The sequence below is a fragment of the Osmia bicornis genome, chromosome 16 (genome assembly GCF_907164935.1).
Source record: "Osmia bicornis bicornis chromosome 16, iOsmBic2.1, whole genome shotgun sequence".
Classification (NCBI taxonomy): Eukaryota; Metazoa; Arthropoda; class Insecta; order Hymenoptera; family Megachilidae; genus Osmia; species Osmia bicornis.
In genome coordinates, this window is record NC_060231.1 from 7,832,200 (window position 1) to 7,846,791 (window position 14,592).

The following is a 14,592-nucleotide window of genomic DNA, read 5'->3' on the forward strand; positions in this document are numbered from 1 at the left end:
TTTTATTATCTCACTATGCTTAAAGAAACTGTATCTAATAGTCGTCAATAATGAATGAAAACCAAACCTTGATTGATCATTCAATCGTTATTTTGTTGTATTTGTAAATTGTCCCTTCATTCTGTGATGCTGTGTAACAGTTTATCGAATTTGATTCGTTTAAATTCGAGTATCTCTTTGAATTCATGGATTGGAGGCTCATTAAAGGCTTAATATTATCGATGCATCGTATTAATCATGCATTTGAATGTAATAATTCTACTCAAATTAACACAGTGCTGAGTACAATATCGCATAATATCTGAGTCAAACGGTTATCGTAACTTTACAATTTTTTATATTGTGCACACCAAATTTTGTAGACATATTATCTTAAGGCAATACACATTTAGGGAATTTTTTCCCTTTATTTTTTGTTTTTCAAAGCTTCATGTATTCAGCTCATTGAATTCTGTCCTTTATGTAACAAACACTATTCCAATATTATGGTACTTATATATGTATATATATAGACACAGACACACACGCATATATATACATATATAAAATGATAAATGTAGATTATACATGTATATTATACTATTTATATATAGTGCAATCTTCAAACGATTTTTCATGCAGTATTTGATTATCACAACGTTGCTACATTGTTCAAATTTTAGACTGATTATTAAATCATCATCACAAGTATATGACTTGCATGGTTCTTTTATAAGATTTCACGAGCTAATTTTATAACACGAATATTGTAAGATTTAACGAAAAGTTGTCTGTAACGTTAAAGTAATATAGAGCAGAAAAGAGAGAAAAGAAAAGAAAAGAAAAGAAAAGAAAAGATAAACCCAATAATATCTTCAGTTACGCTCGAGCCAACTTTACAATAGTTATTTTTCAATCGACGTAACTTTGTACGTACTCTCTTTCACCTGTTAACGCACATACATAAACGAATTGAAAAGATTGTTCTTGCATCTGTAAGAGAAAGGAAACGAGAAGAAAACTGACATTATTTAAGGTCGAGGTTTGTTAAATAGTAAAATTAAGATTCAGTATAATATTATGAAATAAAGATGCTCAGAAATCAACAGATTGCTAATGAGTAATAAATACCCGCGAAATTCAGAATATCAATAGCACATGCTACCGAGAGCGTGGAGCAAGTTTGCACGAATCAGCCCCAAATTTTCTCATATCAGAATTGCGTATTACAAAAAGAAAATTGAATTTTCATGCGTCGAATGAAATTTTCTTATCCAAGCATGTAAAGAAAGACTTGCAATTTTATAACGACAAAAAATCGTACGTTAAGTTTGAGAATATATTTAAAAAGACTTAGCGAGACAATGTGATTTGATCATCTGCTAATTATGATCTTGTGTCGCAATTTCTTCTTAATAAAGCTAATAATGATTCTTAAACTACACTCAGTTTCATGTATCTTTTTTATTACTACCATGAAACTTCAAGTACAGAGCTGATCCCGCAATTCATAATTGTAAGTTACCAATGCGTTAAGTATCGACGCTAAGTATCGAAATGCATCCTTTGCATAAAATCATCTTGTAACAGCTTGTACCATTCTATTGTAGTATGAAAATTTAATGTACGATTTGAATTGCATTAAAAACTCAAGGTGCATTAAAATGACCTTATAGAATTTCCTAACAGTTGGTCGCGTGCCTTAATACCATTAAGAAATCAATTTCGATCGAGAAGGTCGCTCGCAAAAATTGCGAGTATTCAATTATGTTTTTCAAAAGATACATGTCGTACGTGGAGGTCTGCGTACCTTTAAAAGAAGGGATAATTGTGGCATGTATACACAACACGGTTGTCAAGACAACAGATTTTGACAACAGAAGAGGCAGTGGGCAGTGAGTGTTGTAACAAACAGAAAGGATCTACACAGATTTACAGAAAAATCATGAAAGAAAATACTAAGCTCCTTGTGATTGAACTAAACAAATTATTGGATCGTAATTACAATGTAATTTATTTCAATTCCCTAAGTTCGGAGGAACTATTACAAGTAAGAGTTGTTCCATTTTTTTCTCTTTCTAACAATCAGATCCCTTAATTCCTTAATTTATGTTTTCTAATGTTTCTAACTGAACAGCTCTATATGATAATCACATTGCAGGTCTTGAAAGAGGTGTTGATTAAGATACAGGATCAGAGTGATGCAAATGTTGATACTAGAAATGGAAGCCCTGAAGAGACTTCCATTTACATTTTGTCTGTCCTACGTGTGCTTAATTATCAGCCCCAAGTAGATCCTGCAACCTTTAGGCAAGAACCTTTTCATTTATTTAAAAAAGAAGAATTCATTTTAATATGAATTTTATTTATGATTTTCTACAGACAAGGTCTTATTCGAGGTGATCCTGACATGATTCATCCTATCTTGACCTGGCTTTTGTCTAATTTGGACATTGTTAGGAAGAGAGCTTATTTGTCTCGTTTCTTAGTGAAGGTATACCCCTATACATTTCTATCATCCCTCTTAGACTCATTAACAGTAACTGATTTCATTTACATTAATTAGATAGAGGTTCCTGCTGAGTATTTAAGCGATGCGGAAGTCTCCTCTTTGTATGAACAGTACACAGCTTCGATCAATAGATTCAAAACCGTTCACAAAGAGAGAGAAATAGGGAAGAAGGTAAAAGAACAATGTTAATATAATTCATTCAGTACAGATAATAATTCTTTATCTCATTGCATTTAGAATTTCGAGAATGCGAGCGAGCTCACTGCAGATTTGAAAACAATGGAGAAAGAAAAAGAAGTAAGAGAGAGATCGGTTTGGTAAATCTCGTGCTTCAATATATTTGTATTAATTTGGTTTATAGGCTGTGACGATACGTATTGAAAAGATGAAAGCAAAAGCAGAACCAGGCATTCATTTTTTAGATGCAGCTCGAGCATTGCGCATAGAAAAAGATAAAGAACGTGATCTGGCGTTGCAGGAGGAACAAGAGAAAGAAATTTTGTCCACCTTGCAGGTAGAGATACTTGGCGGTTGTTAAAACTCAGTCTGGGCTCTTACAAAATCTTTCATAATATTTTAGACTTCACTGCAAAGACTAGAACGCGAACTGCAGATTTTAAAAAAGGATGAGAACGAAGTTACAGTTAAATCACTGCTGCAACAATTGTCTGAGGCAATAACGGTTCAAACGATAGTAACTAATGAAAAGATACCAGCTGAAATAAAGACAAAAAATGATCGCATAAAAGCTTTAGTCGCGGTTAAACAGTATTCCTATTTGGGTCCGGATCAAATAACTGCATTGAGAAATAAATTGGATACTATATCCGTAGAAATTCAAAAAATGATAGAACATAAGGTAAACTATTCAAAATAGGATATCGTTGGTTCTTAGGTGTTCTATATTAATCATTCGAAAAATTATAGATCTCAAAAAGCAATATCGATAAAATTGAGCCATTCCGGCAACAAGCAGCTGCTGTTACAAATATTAAAAGAAATGCGTTGGAACGATTAGAGAAGACAGAGAGATCCTTGCAAGAATTGCAAGGGAAATTAGAAGAGAAACAGGAACTATCGAAATTTATGGTAGAAGATATAGTACCTAAAGGGGAGGAGTTAAAAAAGTACGTAAATCGCTTGAAGACTAGGGGTACACTTTACAAGCACTGTAAAGCTGAATTGGCGTGGCTTGCTGCAGAGAGTAGTGTGTTGTATCGAACAACCGCCATTTTGGAATATCAGGTATTTTAATAGTAGAAGTTCAGTGATCCACAATTTAAAATCAATCGATTTGTTACAGGTTAATCAAGGTAACCAAGCGAAAGAAATATTAGAAAATGTACAGAAAACTATTCCGGATAATTTTACGGTAGAAAATGCATTATCCATGAATGTTAAATTATTTAGAGACATATCCGCTTTTCGCGGAAAATTGGTTCCGTTCATAAATGGTACGAATACATAGAATAAACTATTATGATCAATAAACGTGTTCCATATTTTTTTTAATTATAAACATTACAGACGTACAGACATTGAGGAAGAAGTCGCACCAATATCAGCAGCAACAAGAACAAGTAAAAAAAACGCATAACAATGTAGAGTCGAATATGAATGTTTCTATTAATGATTTGCAGTCTGAAATAGAAAATATCAAATTAAAAATGACAAAGGTAAACGATTTTATATTATAATTTAACACTGCCAGAATTGTTTTCTAATTTTGAAATATGTTCAAAAGGATGTTGAAGAGAAAGAAAAATTGCAAAAACTTATTAAAAGAATGAAAAATACAGAGGAAAGAATAAGTCGTGATGCTGAAGTTAGTAAGATTTTTACTGTAACATTAGTATCACATTATGTGTCGCTAATCTTTTTGTGCACATAGGATTCTAAAATCTCTGATCCTGGTAAAAAACTTAAGGAAGAATTAAACTCTGCTATCGTATCCGAAGAAGCGAAAATAAAAAGTTTATTAACAGAAAAAGATCGTTTGAAGGAGATTGTTGCAGTGAAGGAAAAACAAACACAAATGTGGAGTGATATTTTGTCGTACGTAGTAGACATTATAAGTATTGAAAAGGACATATAATAAACAAGTACTGTTTTAGGATTTTTCAATGTAAAATAAAATCTGCCGAAGAAACGAAGCAATCAAATGGTATCGTTGTCCGACGAGGAGGTGCAGAAACTTTAGTTTTACAGTAATTATTCCTTCTTTTTTTTTCCTTTTTTCAGTATGATATTTTATGAATTTTTTGAAATCAGAAATAAACTATACATATAACATTGCCAAAGTTGTTTATTACAATAAGGTTAATAAAAATTGTTCATTTCATTGTGTTCAAGAATGTTTTATTTTTGAAATACATATTAAAATACAAGAAATCCATACATTTTTTTACAATACGTTCATCACAAAGATTTCACCATAATAGAATTTCCAACCTTTTCGAATCATTTTAATGTGTTCAATTATTCACTATTTCTGTTTTCATTAAATTCATTTTTATTCAATTCGGATTCATACATACATGGTTACCACATCGAATCCTTTTTACAGTTTCAACATTATTATTTCGTTTAATATTAAATATGATATGTCATCGAGATCTACTGTAGTCGCCTACAAGTCAGTTATCATAATCGCTAGATTCTAAAATACAAAATATGTATATTTTGCGAAAGAAAACCATACGTTTTCTTGAGGTTGTTAGAAAAAATAGTCCTGTCAGAAAAATAATATTTAGATTTCCGAATCAGTGCTTCAGATTTCACCTATCGTAAAAATATACAATACAATAAATACATCACTATCGTTTAATACCTATATTGATAAATGCAATACTCGTGGTTTATTCGCAACAACTGAACTATCTTCTTTGTAAATCTATTTAAACTATTAAATTATTTTTCTTTTAATACCGTTTTAGACGAGAAGACAGTATTAAACATCTAATTTTATTTAACAGTTTAAATTATTCTATCTCTATACAATTAACTACCATTAAACTATCAATTTACAGAATATTTAACATTTGTATAGTCTATTGTACAAAGAAATGCGATTTGGTTCGTTTTGTGTATTGCGAAACAATCCACAAAATATGATTATTTTTGGAAAATAATCTATTCGAGGAATTCATTATTCTTTTCAGGTCGAAAAATATGTAAGAATACTGTACTTTATGTTCTTTAGATAATAACAGTGTGAAGTAGTGTTGAATTAGAGTGAACTAGAATTCCTACAACTGTTCAACGTTATTATGCAATACTTCTAATAATTCACAGCATTTAAAATACATTTTTGTTATTTGTTCGACAAAGGTGTTTGAGAAAAGAAACTAGAATCGGTAATTGCTTCTTAAATGCTTATCAAATGTTGCCTTTCGTACAGAGATACGATGCGATAAATATCAGTTAGGAAAAGTCGAATAGTCTGGTAAAAATTCTTGCCTTAATAAAGTGGCAGTGGTACGACTTTAGATTCTACTGTGAATCGCTAAACCTGATGCATTGTACCTATTCAAAACCAACAATTATGTAATACATATGCTATTCAAACTAACTATATAACTTAGCTAATTTGAGTAGCATATCAAAATATTCAGTTAATATTTACAATCAGTAAACAAACAGAAGACAAAATTTTCTTAATCTCTCATTAGATTTGCTTCATTTTTATCTTCGCTAGCATTATTATTATTATTATTATTATTGTTATTGTTATTATTGTTGTTGTTACTGATGATGCTATTATTCTTTGAACCTACAGCACTCAGCGCTATTCCTAACTGAGCCGCGTAGTACGTCAACATTATAGAAACCTTGAAAATAATTTTATATTTTTAATTAATAAATTATTTTCACAGATTTTGTATAACTGCTATAATTACCATACCTGAGAATACGGCAATGGAGTATGGAAGTAATGAAATCCCAGTAAGGTGTCTGATATGAGGAAACATATACTACCAATGCAGCTGCACAGTTTAGTCCATGTCCATAATTCCTGGTAAAAAGAACAATTTATTTAAAGATTATTGATTAGAGAATATTGATTATATAGTGCTTCCTTAAATTGGAAAGTTATTTTTAACTGTTTTTAGCACATGGAAAATGCATATACCTTATAAAACTGTACTCTTGAAATCGCCCTCCATGCCATAGTAGTCAATAATACTATATAAACTGGAACTCCAACAACCAGGACACCGTTTAGACCAGGCATTAGAGCATATATGACTGAAGTATAATTTTTATTATTTTATTATTTTAAAACTATGAATTAATTGAAAGGCAGCCAATAAATTCTTGTAACAATTGATCATGAAATAATTTTGTACATCAGTTGAAGGACTTACAAGGTATCTTTTCTAAATTGGCATCATCAGAGTATCATTTAAATGAAATTAAGTGCGCGCGCACTATCTTTCGGTCCTCCCTCTTTGTTTATTGTTCGCGCACGCGTATATACACGTGCACAGGTCCATAAATCTTTAAAAGTCGGTTAAGATTAAGGTCTGAGAATTTATTGGCCATTTTTACCAGGTGAAAGTTATGCTTATGAGCCTTACCTAGCGAACACAACGCGTATAGGATTGTACCTAGCATTATGTTGAGCGGTATAAAACCGAATGCGCTAATGTACATGATTTGGGCCATGGCAAACATACACATCCCCGGGGTGAAACAACTGGGCCAAACCAATAACGCGTCTCCTATACAACTGAATATTAACCCTGTCAATATGCGCCTGGAGAAAGTATACCTGAAAAAAGAAGATGGTCACTTGGGAATATCTAACTTTTTATTTATTCTCATGCAGAAACGATACTCGTAACAATTAATAATTAAATACATTGCTCGTATAATATACTAATCAAAATTTTACTAATTATTATTTATAATTATAATTATTTTCATACATGTACGAAACATTTAAATAACGAAACCGAGTAATTTCCATCATAAAATAAAATACAAACGTTGGAATATCCAACGCCCAATTCTGATAGTATGAATTTTACGATAACAGGAGTGTATACAAAAGCGATGATAAAGTACTGTAGCTTACACTTACATTTTCAGGTGACTTTTTCAGGCGCAACATTTTTTAATTCGATAATTTATAACTTTCAAAGTAACGATTTTCATTTTCTTTTTTCGATACAATAATACGAAACATAATGAAATGTTTCAGATTCGAGCGACAATTACATAAAAGGAACGAACGGTAACGAATCGATCCTCTTGCTGTTTTACTACCGATCAAATTTCGCACGATCTGTGGAATGTGGAAATCGTTAAAAGGAATTGGAGAAAATTCGACATGTGTGCGTTACCGATTAGGGGAAACAAAGCGACCTGAAAATAAGCGTGTAAGCGAGGTTTTTATGTAGCGAGGATGATACAGCCACGTAACAGGTTCGATTAACCCATTAATACTCAAAGTTGCATAATGTCAACGGTTTTCTGCCTCTGAAAATTAATGGGTTAACTTGGGTCTTTCGTTAAACATTTGCCCGTCGAAGGTGTATCGTTTACGGTAATAACCTGAATACGTTAATTTACAGTGTGCGTCAAATTGACGCTAAATAATAAACCATGATGAAGCTGATGATTTAGCATGTTACAATGATTCTTATCATTTTTCAGCGTTGAATCGATAGTTATCGTTTGTATTAAGGAAGAAATTGCGCTAATTTGTGGAGACCCAATAGCGTTATAATGTCAGTTGCGAGACAATGGTGTAGAAACAAAGGAATCGGCGCATGCAAAATTCTTCTGCACTTACTCCTGCGATAAACTAATTCCATGGAGAAGAACAAAGACGATTAGACTTATAATTGGCAAACACTTGAAACATGCCGTCAGGAGGGACGGCTGCTCGGCCAGTAATATAAAATACACGGATACACTTTTAAAGAAGGGAACTAGCTTTGGGCCAATACTTTTTAACTGGAACAGAGAAAACATGAAATTGAAATTGAATCGCGATTATTAGTTAACGCGTATTTATTCAATTTTATGATTTTCTTTCTTAGGTCTCAGTCGAAATTTCAGTTTAAATCTATACATGGAAAAACAGAATTTACTCTTGTGTAAATCAACTTTTACATGAGTCATAAAGTAACATTGAGGAAAAGTAAATTAAACGAATCAGCCAAGAAAAAATAAGCTGATAAGACAATGTATCATCCTAATGTGAAAACAGAATGGTTTGTTAATCATTATATCTTATCCTTCTGCAATCATAATATTTGATCTACAAGTCTTAAAATTTACAGAGATAAACCATGAATACATAAAACGTGTCTGCCATGCAAATTAATATTAAATTAATTTATTTTATCACATAACACATGATAAATTATATATACACTACTGGTAAACGGTCAGTTAAACAATTTATTAGAGAACAAGAAGACAAGATATTCAGGACTATTCAGTTGCATATAGTTACCACATCAACAGAAGCAGAGTTAATTCATAGTAACAATTGGCAATCTGTTAATAATAAATTACGTAAAGCAATAACAATTGAAATATCGATTTCGTAAGAATAAACTGGGACGATGACGAGCTATTGTATCGTCGTTAAATTAACGAAATAAACGAATATCTGATGTATTTGTTCACAAATAAGCGCAAAAAAAAAAATCAGAACTGCAATACTACCAACATTAGTTATTAACAGCTTATAAACAAAAAGGAAAGTCAGCAGTGAATACGCTACACAACAACGTAGCTTTCATTCAAAACAAAGAAAGCAGCTGTTCGAGAGTACGTTCATTTTTGACGTTCAAGTTTTTTTTTTTTTTTTTTTTTTTATATTTCTGTTGAACAAAGAAAGAAAGAAAATCATTCTACGGCTTTATTTTTACAGATCAGTAAATGACAAAGATATATAAAGATGCGTCAAGGCTCGAAATAATAAGAAAAACATATAAATTCAAGGAAGACGATCGGAAACGCGTAGGCGAATGAAAAAATCAATAATGAAAAATATTACTTACCACTTGTGTAGGCGATGACATTTTAGATTATAGAATAATTTTGATCTGAATAATGGTACGCACCCACATACACGATATTTTCCACTCTACTGTCAATTGCTACACAATTATCACAGTAGGCTGCTCCTCGACGACTACATTATTTCACCCCGCTTGAACAACGCTACCTCCCATTGGTGAATCTTTCAGTGACCGCTCGTATTGACCAATAACTATTCCTTCAGTTGGAAATTTATGTTTAAGCATTTTAAGCACTTATATTTCAAGTGCATTTAATAATTGAAAAAGTGATCATCTATTTTTATTATTGTCTTATTAGATTTAATTTTATACAACGTGTGATCATTTTATTGAACTGTAGTTTGTTAATCTAGACTGGTTACTGTATTTCATGATTAAGCCTCTGAAGAAGTGGAATCATTGAATAAGTTTTTACATAATTTCTATCATTTCTTTAACATTATACTGTTATTGTTTCATTAATGTCATATTAGTTTCAGGAAATGAGTTTTAAATAAATTATGTAAAGCGTAGAGAAGGTGAAGCTGTTTCATAATTTGAATTATGTCGCATGGTATCGTATTGATCGATGGATCGTATCGACCATTTTAAAAATTTGGCGCTCGTTTACCTGAATACAAAAGCGTGATAAAAAAAAAAGCACAATTTGAGGTATGTAATTATTTTTAAATAAAAAAAAAGCATCAGCGCAATTATTATAATGGTTAGTTGAAATTTATTCTGTAAAGTTACATTTCAATATAATGTTAGTACAAAGTTTCAAATATGTTTAAAATCTTTGTAATAATTATTAAATTGCTTTCTTTTTCGCATCTTCCAATGATTTTTCTATAAAAGCTTGCCATTTCTCTGGTTGATTCTTAGTGAACCAGTCAGCAACTTTATCCAGGAATATCTTTTGCTTTTCGGTACATTTACTGCACTTTGTTGCCACCGCCTCGAACATGTTCCCTGTAGTGTACAGACATTTTATTCTAATCTTGAAACTGGCAAATTTTCTAACATGTTATTTATGTTTTCAGAATTTTACCTTTGAAAAATGTTGCATCGGCCGTCATACATGGTGCTGTTTCCATAAAACATTTGTAATATTGTTCCCTTAGTCGATCGTTTGCCAGAATTGCGTCTACGTCGACGTAATCGAATTTATCTGAGTAAGTATCTTCAGCTTGCGTCGCCCACACAAGAAGAGAAAGAGCTAGTAATACGAAGTAGCCACGCATGGTATCAAATTTCACACAACGTTTCTTTTTCGATCAACTTTTGTTAATTCAATCCGTTTCAGAAGACTGGACACGAATGCGACCGTTTTCTCCGCTTATATATTCTCACCGTACAACAAAAAAGAGGTTTATCTGATTGATAATGATGGATAATTAAAGAAATATCCTAGACAGCAATTATACCATTGAGATGACAGCCATCGATACCTGTTTATACGTCACATTTTTTTTTTCTTATTCAATGAAACGTTTTTTTTATCTCAATCATGCGTATGATCGTTTTCTCGGTAATACAGGTATTAATTTCTGATATAATGAATTTGTACAAGGAATATCAGTGGAAAGTTGATTTATTATAAGAAAATTCATGGAACATTTATTACTTGATAACCATCAATTATTTTATATATAATTATGCATTTAGAACTCCTTTTGAGTTCTGTTAGACACTGAGCATAAAAACAAGTTAAGATTATATCAGAATATTAATAGTATAGTCGATATAATCATCTATTACGCGTTTAAGAAGTGTTTATTAACATACAAACATATGTTGTTTTTTTTTTCTTTGAAAATGAATAAGCATAAAAAGATTTAAATTGTAAACAATGCAATGTTCGTCCTGCTCTTAAAAATTATACTTTAATTACTATCATATGAATGAAAAGGAAAAGTAAATTGAAAATATCTTGTTTTGTTTCATAGTTATTTGAATCGCGCATTGCCGCGAGAAATTCGTAATGGTTTTGTCGGTTTTTACTCACAGTTTAATCGCGCGGTACTAACGTGGTACATCTGGTAACGAAACATTGCTTATTCGTTAGTGTAATGCTATTACGAACATACAGCTGGGAAATGAATTGCCGATTTAAGTCACTTGCTCGCAATTTTGGAGTTTTAAAGGTAGCAGTGATATATCTTAAATATCGTGTGGTAACGTGTAACCTCTTTTTATGCTACTTCTGTTCAATTCTAATATAATGAAAATTATTTTCGAAGCATCAACCAGTTTTTGGATTTGAACATCCTGCTTTGAAATTGCCTATAACACAACTTGTCAGATATAAATCTGAAACACCAATGAATACAATTATATTATTTGTTCCACAGCAAGAGGTTAGTTGTAAACAGTACCAAATGATTCTTATTACGTTAACACGTAGCTCGGTACATGTTGTTAATAACATTGTATACGATAATTACAAAGTCATACTTTTACAGGCATGGATCGTTGAAAGGATGGGAAAATTTCATAAAGTTCTAGAACCAGGATTTAATCTCCTTATGCCGTTAATCGATGACATCAGATACGTTCAAAGTCTGAAAGAATTGGCAATAGAGATACCTCAACAAAGTGCAGTTACTTCGGATAACGTGACGTTAAATATCGATGGAGTTTTATATTTAAGAGTAAATGATCCATATTTAGCTTCCTACGGTGTCGAAGATCCTGAATTTGCTGTAGTTCAATTAGCTCAAACAACAATGAGGTCAGAGTTGGGAAAAATAGCTCTGGACAAAGTATTTAGAGAGAGAGAAGGTCTTAATGTTTCTATTGTTGAAAGTATAAATAAAGCAAGCGAAGCTTGGGGTATAACTTGTCTTAGATATGAAATACGTAAGTTTAACTGTAAAGAATTTTTGTTTCACGAAGAAAGATTGAAATATATCTGTCTTTAATAGGTGATATAAGGTTACCACCAAGAGTGCAAGAAGCAATGCAAATGCAGGTAGAAGCAGAACGTAAAAAACGAGCTGCAGTGTTGGAATCAGAGGGTACCAGGGAAGCAGAAATAAATATTGCCGAGGGAAAACGATTGGCACAAATTTTAGCATCAGGTGATCATTAAAGTTATCTCTTCTAAATTAAAAACTAACAAATAATTTATGTTATATTCTTATAGAGGCTGCAAAACAAGAGGAAATAAATAAAGCAAATGGTAAAGCATCCGCTATAATAGCCATTGCGGAAGCACGTGCAAAGAGTTTGAAACTTGTAGGAAATGCTCTTAGCTTAACAGATGCAAAAAATGCAGCTGCGTATAGTATAGCAGAACAGTATGTTAAGGCATTTAATGAGCTAGCAAAAGTTAACAATACTTTGATCTTGCCCAGTAATGTATCCGATGTGTCTTCCCAAGTAGCCCAAGTATGTCATAAAAACGAATCAACTTTCTTGTCTAATGTTACACGTATTATTATATAAAACCATTTAACTGTTGCAGGCAATGACTATTTATAAACAAGTCCTGTCCCGGCCCAGTTTAGACAATGGTAGAAAAGGAACCAGAGACGCTTCGCTCGATCTTCACGATGCAGACGAGTCTTTCGAATACTTTAGCGATAAGGAGGAAGCGGAAAAACATAGAGAAAGCAAAAGGAAACGAAATCCTGAAATGCTGTAAAATAGTTATCCACAATATAAATATATATTTTGACTTTTCGTTATCTTCTTCTGTTATTCATGACATACGTTTAAGAGATAGAAGTAAGATTTTTTTAAGGAGTTGTAATCGTAAGTGAATAATGATAGAATTATAGTTATAAAACTTGATATAAATTGTCTCTTGCAATTACAATAATATCGAGATTACGTTAAGATTAATTTATTTTCTTTTTTTTGTGTGCACTTGAACCGTAGGTACAGGTACAGCATAGGTTTCTTGAGAGATCCGGTTGATGTAATACAGTGCAATCATAGAGAACAGAAAACAGGTGGTAGTTGCTACTCTATGCACTAGTCCTGATGCAATTAAACTGACGATCAACGAGAACATAACTGAAAGAAATAAGAACGTCAATTACAGTTTGACATTATTTGAGATCAATTTGATGATCGTTTATGTACCTTCAGGAAATAATTTTTGTTGAAAAGACTTTCCAAATATTGTTGATTCCAGATTTCCTATAGCAGTTAATACGCACATAAATAATATAGATCCGATATATCCTCCCAGTATGGTGTAAAGTTGCGAAGATGCCAACCAATTCCTGTATATTTGCATCCCAGAGAACACAAGAACTGTGAGAATGGATGATAGTATGAATGATGCTCCGCTACTGACAGCTGAAAAAAATGACAGAAAAAACAAATGGTGATTTTTCTTTATTTTCATAGAATTATTAATTCAAGAATAACTAATTGCAAACTCAGAAATTAACAGCGATACAACAATATGGTTAGGAAGCGCAACAACCGGCAAGTTCAATGTTCATTGGTTTCATAACCGATTAAACAAAGAAATTTCTTGAGATATAATTAAAGAGTTTCAGTTTAATAAATCTTTAGTTTTACATACGCATTTTGTAAGTAAATTTCTATTAATCTTTAACGTTAAATAGAATTGCTATCTTTCAATTTCAACTACAGTATTTAGTCGTGTTGTCAAGAAACGCATTCCTACCAACATTATACGTTACATATGTATGGAAATTACATGAAATGTTCTTTAGTTAAATGAAGAGGATAAATAAATGATTAAATTCCATGTAAATGGGATTTATTATAACTTTAAATTTCATTAGGACTGTTTTAGCAATTAATTGCATAGAAAATTCAATTGTTTCAATTTGTTAACCATCGACATGATACATTTCAGATGGACTACCTTGCCAGAAATACATGTGGACCGAGATTCATTTGCTGTTATTGATTTCAAATTTATCATGGAAATATTTTAATTGTAAGTACTGATCTTTTTATTATTATGTATACAAAATTATGCAGTATTCGTCTAAAATTATAATAATCAATCTTAGGCTGCTGATACCCAAGTTTAATCACTCCTACTCTGGAAAGCTAGAAGAGGAAACAGAAACGTAAGAAACTGTTATT

At 31.7% G+C, this 14,592-nt stretch overlaps 5 protein-coding genes and 1 long non-coding RNA gene across 10 annotated transcripts; 3 read left to right on the forward strand and 3 right to left on the reverse strand.

The window, feature by feature from the left end:
• The first annotated feature begins 1,512 nt into the window (after positions 1–1,512).
• On the forward strand, positions 1,513–4,781 carry LOC114872187 (intraflagellar transport protein 81 homolog). The gene is made up of 13 exons (XM_029179144.2): positions 1,513–2,029; positions 2,141–2,289; positions 2,362–2,473; positions 2,546–2,662; positions 2,729–2,788; positions 2,853–3,005; positions 3,072–3,350; positions 3,419–3,736; positions 3,795–3,945; positions 4,019–4,167; positions 4,236–4,316; positions 4,383–4,546; positions 4,606–4,781. Exons 1-13 carry the CDS (start codon positions 1,925–1,927, stop codon positions 4,700–4,702), a joined length of 1,935 nt encoding a protein of 644 aa, XP_029034977.2. The 5' UTR covers positions 1,513–1,924; the 3' UTR covers positions 4,703–4,781.
• Positions 4,782–4,888: 107 nt separating this feature from the next.
• LOC114872205 (lysoplasmalogenase-like protein TMEM86A) lies at positions 4,889–10,001 on the reverse strand. Of its 3 annotated transcripts, none has more exons than XM_029179187.2 (6): positions 8,802–8,878; positions 8,292–8,455; positions 7,072–7,265; positions 6,624–6,739; positions 6,396–6,506; positions 4,889–6,321 (listed from the first exon to the last, which is right to left on the reverse strand). In XM_029179187.2, the coding sequence occupies exons 1-6, from the start codon at positions 8,817–8,819 to the stop codon at positions 6,148–6,150; spliced, it is 777 nt and encodes a 258-aa protein (XP_029035020.2). In that variant the 5' UTR covers positions 8,820–8,878; the 3' UTR covers positions 4,889–6,147. The 3 variants fall into 3 exon arrangements, with proteins under 3 accessions (XP_029035020.2, XP_029035021.2, XP_029035018.2); XM_029179188.2 differs by lacking the exon at positions 8,802–8,878 and adding an exon at positions 9,577–10,001 and having other exon boundaries at positions 4,890–6,321; XM_029179185.2 differs by lacking the exon at positions 8,802–8,878 and adding an exon at positions 9,514–10,001 and having other exon boundaries at positions 4,891–6,321.
• Positions 8,474–10,195, forward strand: LOC114872216. Its single transcript, XR_003788731.2, has 4 exons — positions 8,474–8,715; positions 8,785–9,280; positions 9,384–9,568; positions 10,008–10,195. It is a non-coding gene; the product is annotated as an uncharacterized LOC114872216 (long non-coding RNA).
• Positions 10,196–10,226: 31 nt separating this feature from the next.
• LOC114872211 (ejaculatory bulb-specific protein 3-like) lies at positions 10,227–10,845 on the reverse strand. The gene is made up of 2 exons (XM_029179201.2): positions 10,565–10,845; positions 10,227–10,485 (listed from the first exon to the last, which is right to left on the reverse strand). Exons 1-2 carry the CDS (start codon positions 10,755–10,757, stop codon positions 10,325–10,327), a joined length of 354 nt encoding a protein of 117 aa, XP_029035034.1. The 5' UTR covers positions 10,758–10,845; the 3' UTR covers positions 10,227–10,324.
• LOC114872196 (stomatin-like protein 2, mitochondrial) lies at positions 10,782–13,205 on the forward strand. Of its 2 annotated transcripts, XM_029179163.2 has the most exons (7): positions 10,782–10,883; positions 11,524–11,660; positions 11,757–11,873; positions 11,979–12,375; positions 12,441–12,596; positions 12,662–12,906; positions 12,983–13,205. In XM_029179163.2, exons 2-7 carry the CDS (start codon positions 11,586–11,588, stop codon positions 13,160–13,162), a joined length of 1,170 nt encoding a protein of 389 aa, XP_029034996.1. In that variant the 5' UTR covers positions 10,782–10,883; positions 11,524–11,585; the 3' UTR covers positions 13,163–13,205. The 2 variants fall into 2 exon arrangements, with proteins under 2 accessions (XP_029034996.1, XP_029034995.1); XM_029179162.2 differs by lacking the exon at positions 10,782–10,883 and having other exon boundaries at positions 11,036–11,660.
• LOC114872210 (protein KRTCAP2 homolog) lies at positions 13,165–14,288 on the reverse strand. 2 transcript variants are annotated; one of them, XM_029179200.2, is made up of 3 exons: positions 14,195–14,288; positions 13,606–13,824; positions 13,165–13,536 (listed from the first exon to the last, which is right to left on the reverse strand). In XM_029179200.2, exons 2-3 carry the CDS (start codon positions 13,760–13,762, stop codon positions 13,364–13,366), a joined length of 330 nt encoding a protein of 109 aa, XP_029035033.1. In that variant the 5' UTR covers positions 13,763–13,824; positions 14,195–14,288; the 3' UTR covers positions 13,165–13,363. The 2 variants fall into 2 exon arrangements, with proteins under 2 accessions (XP_029035033.1, XP_029035032.1); XM_029179199.1 differs by lacking the exon at positions 14,195–14,288 and adding an exon at positions 14,057–14,168.
• Positions 14,289–14,592: the final 304 nt, after the last annotated feature.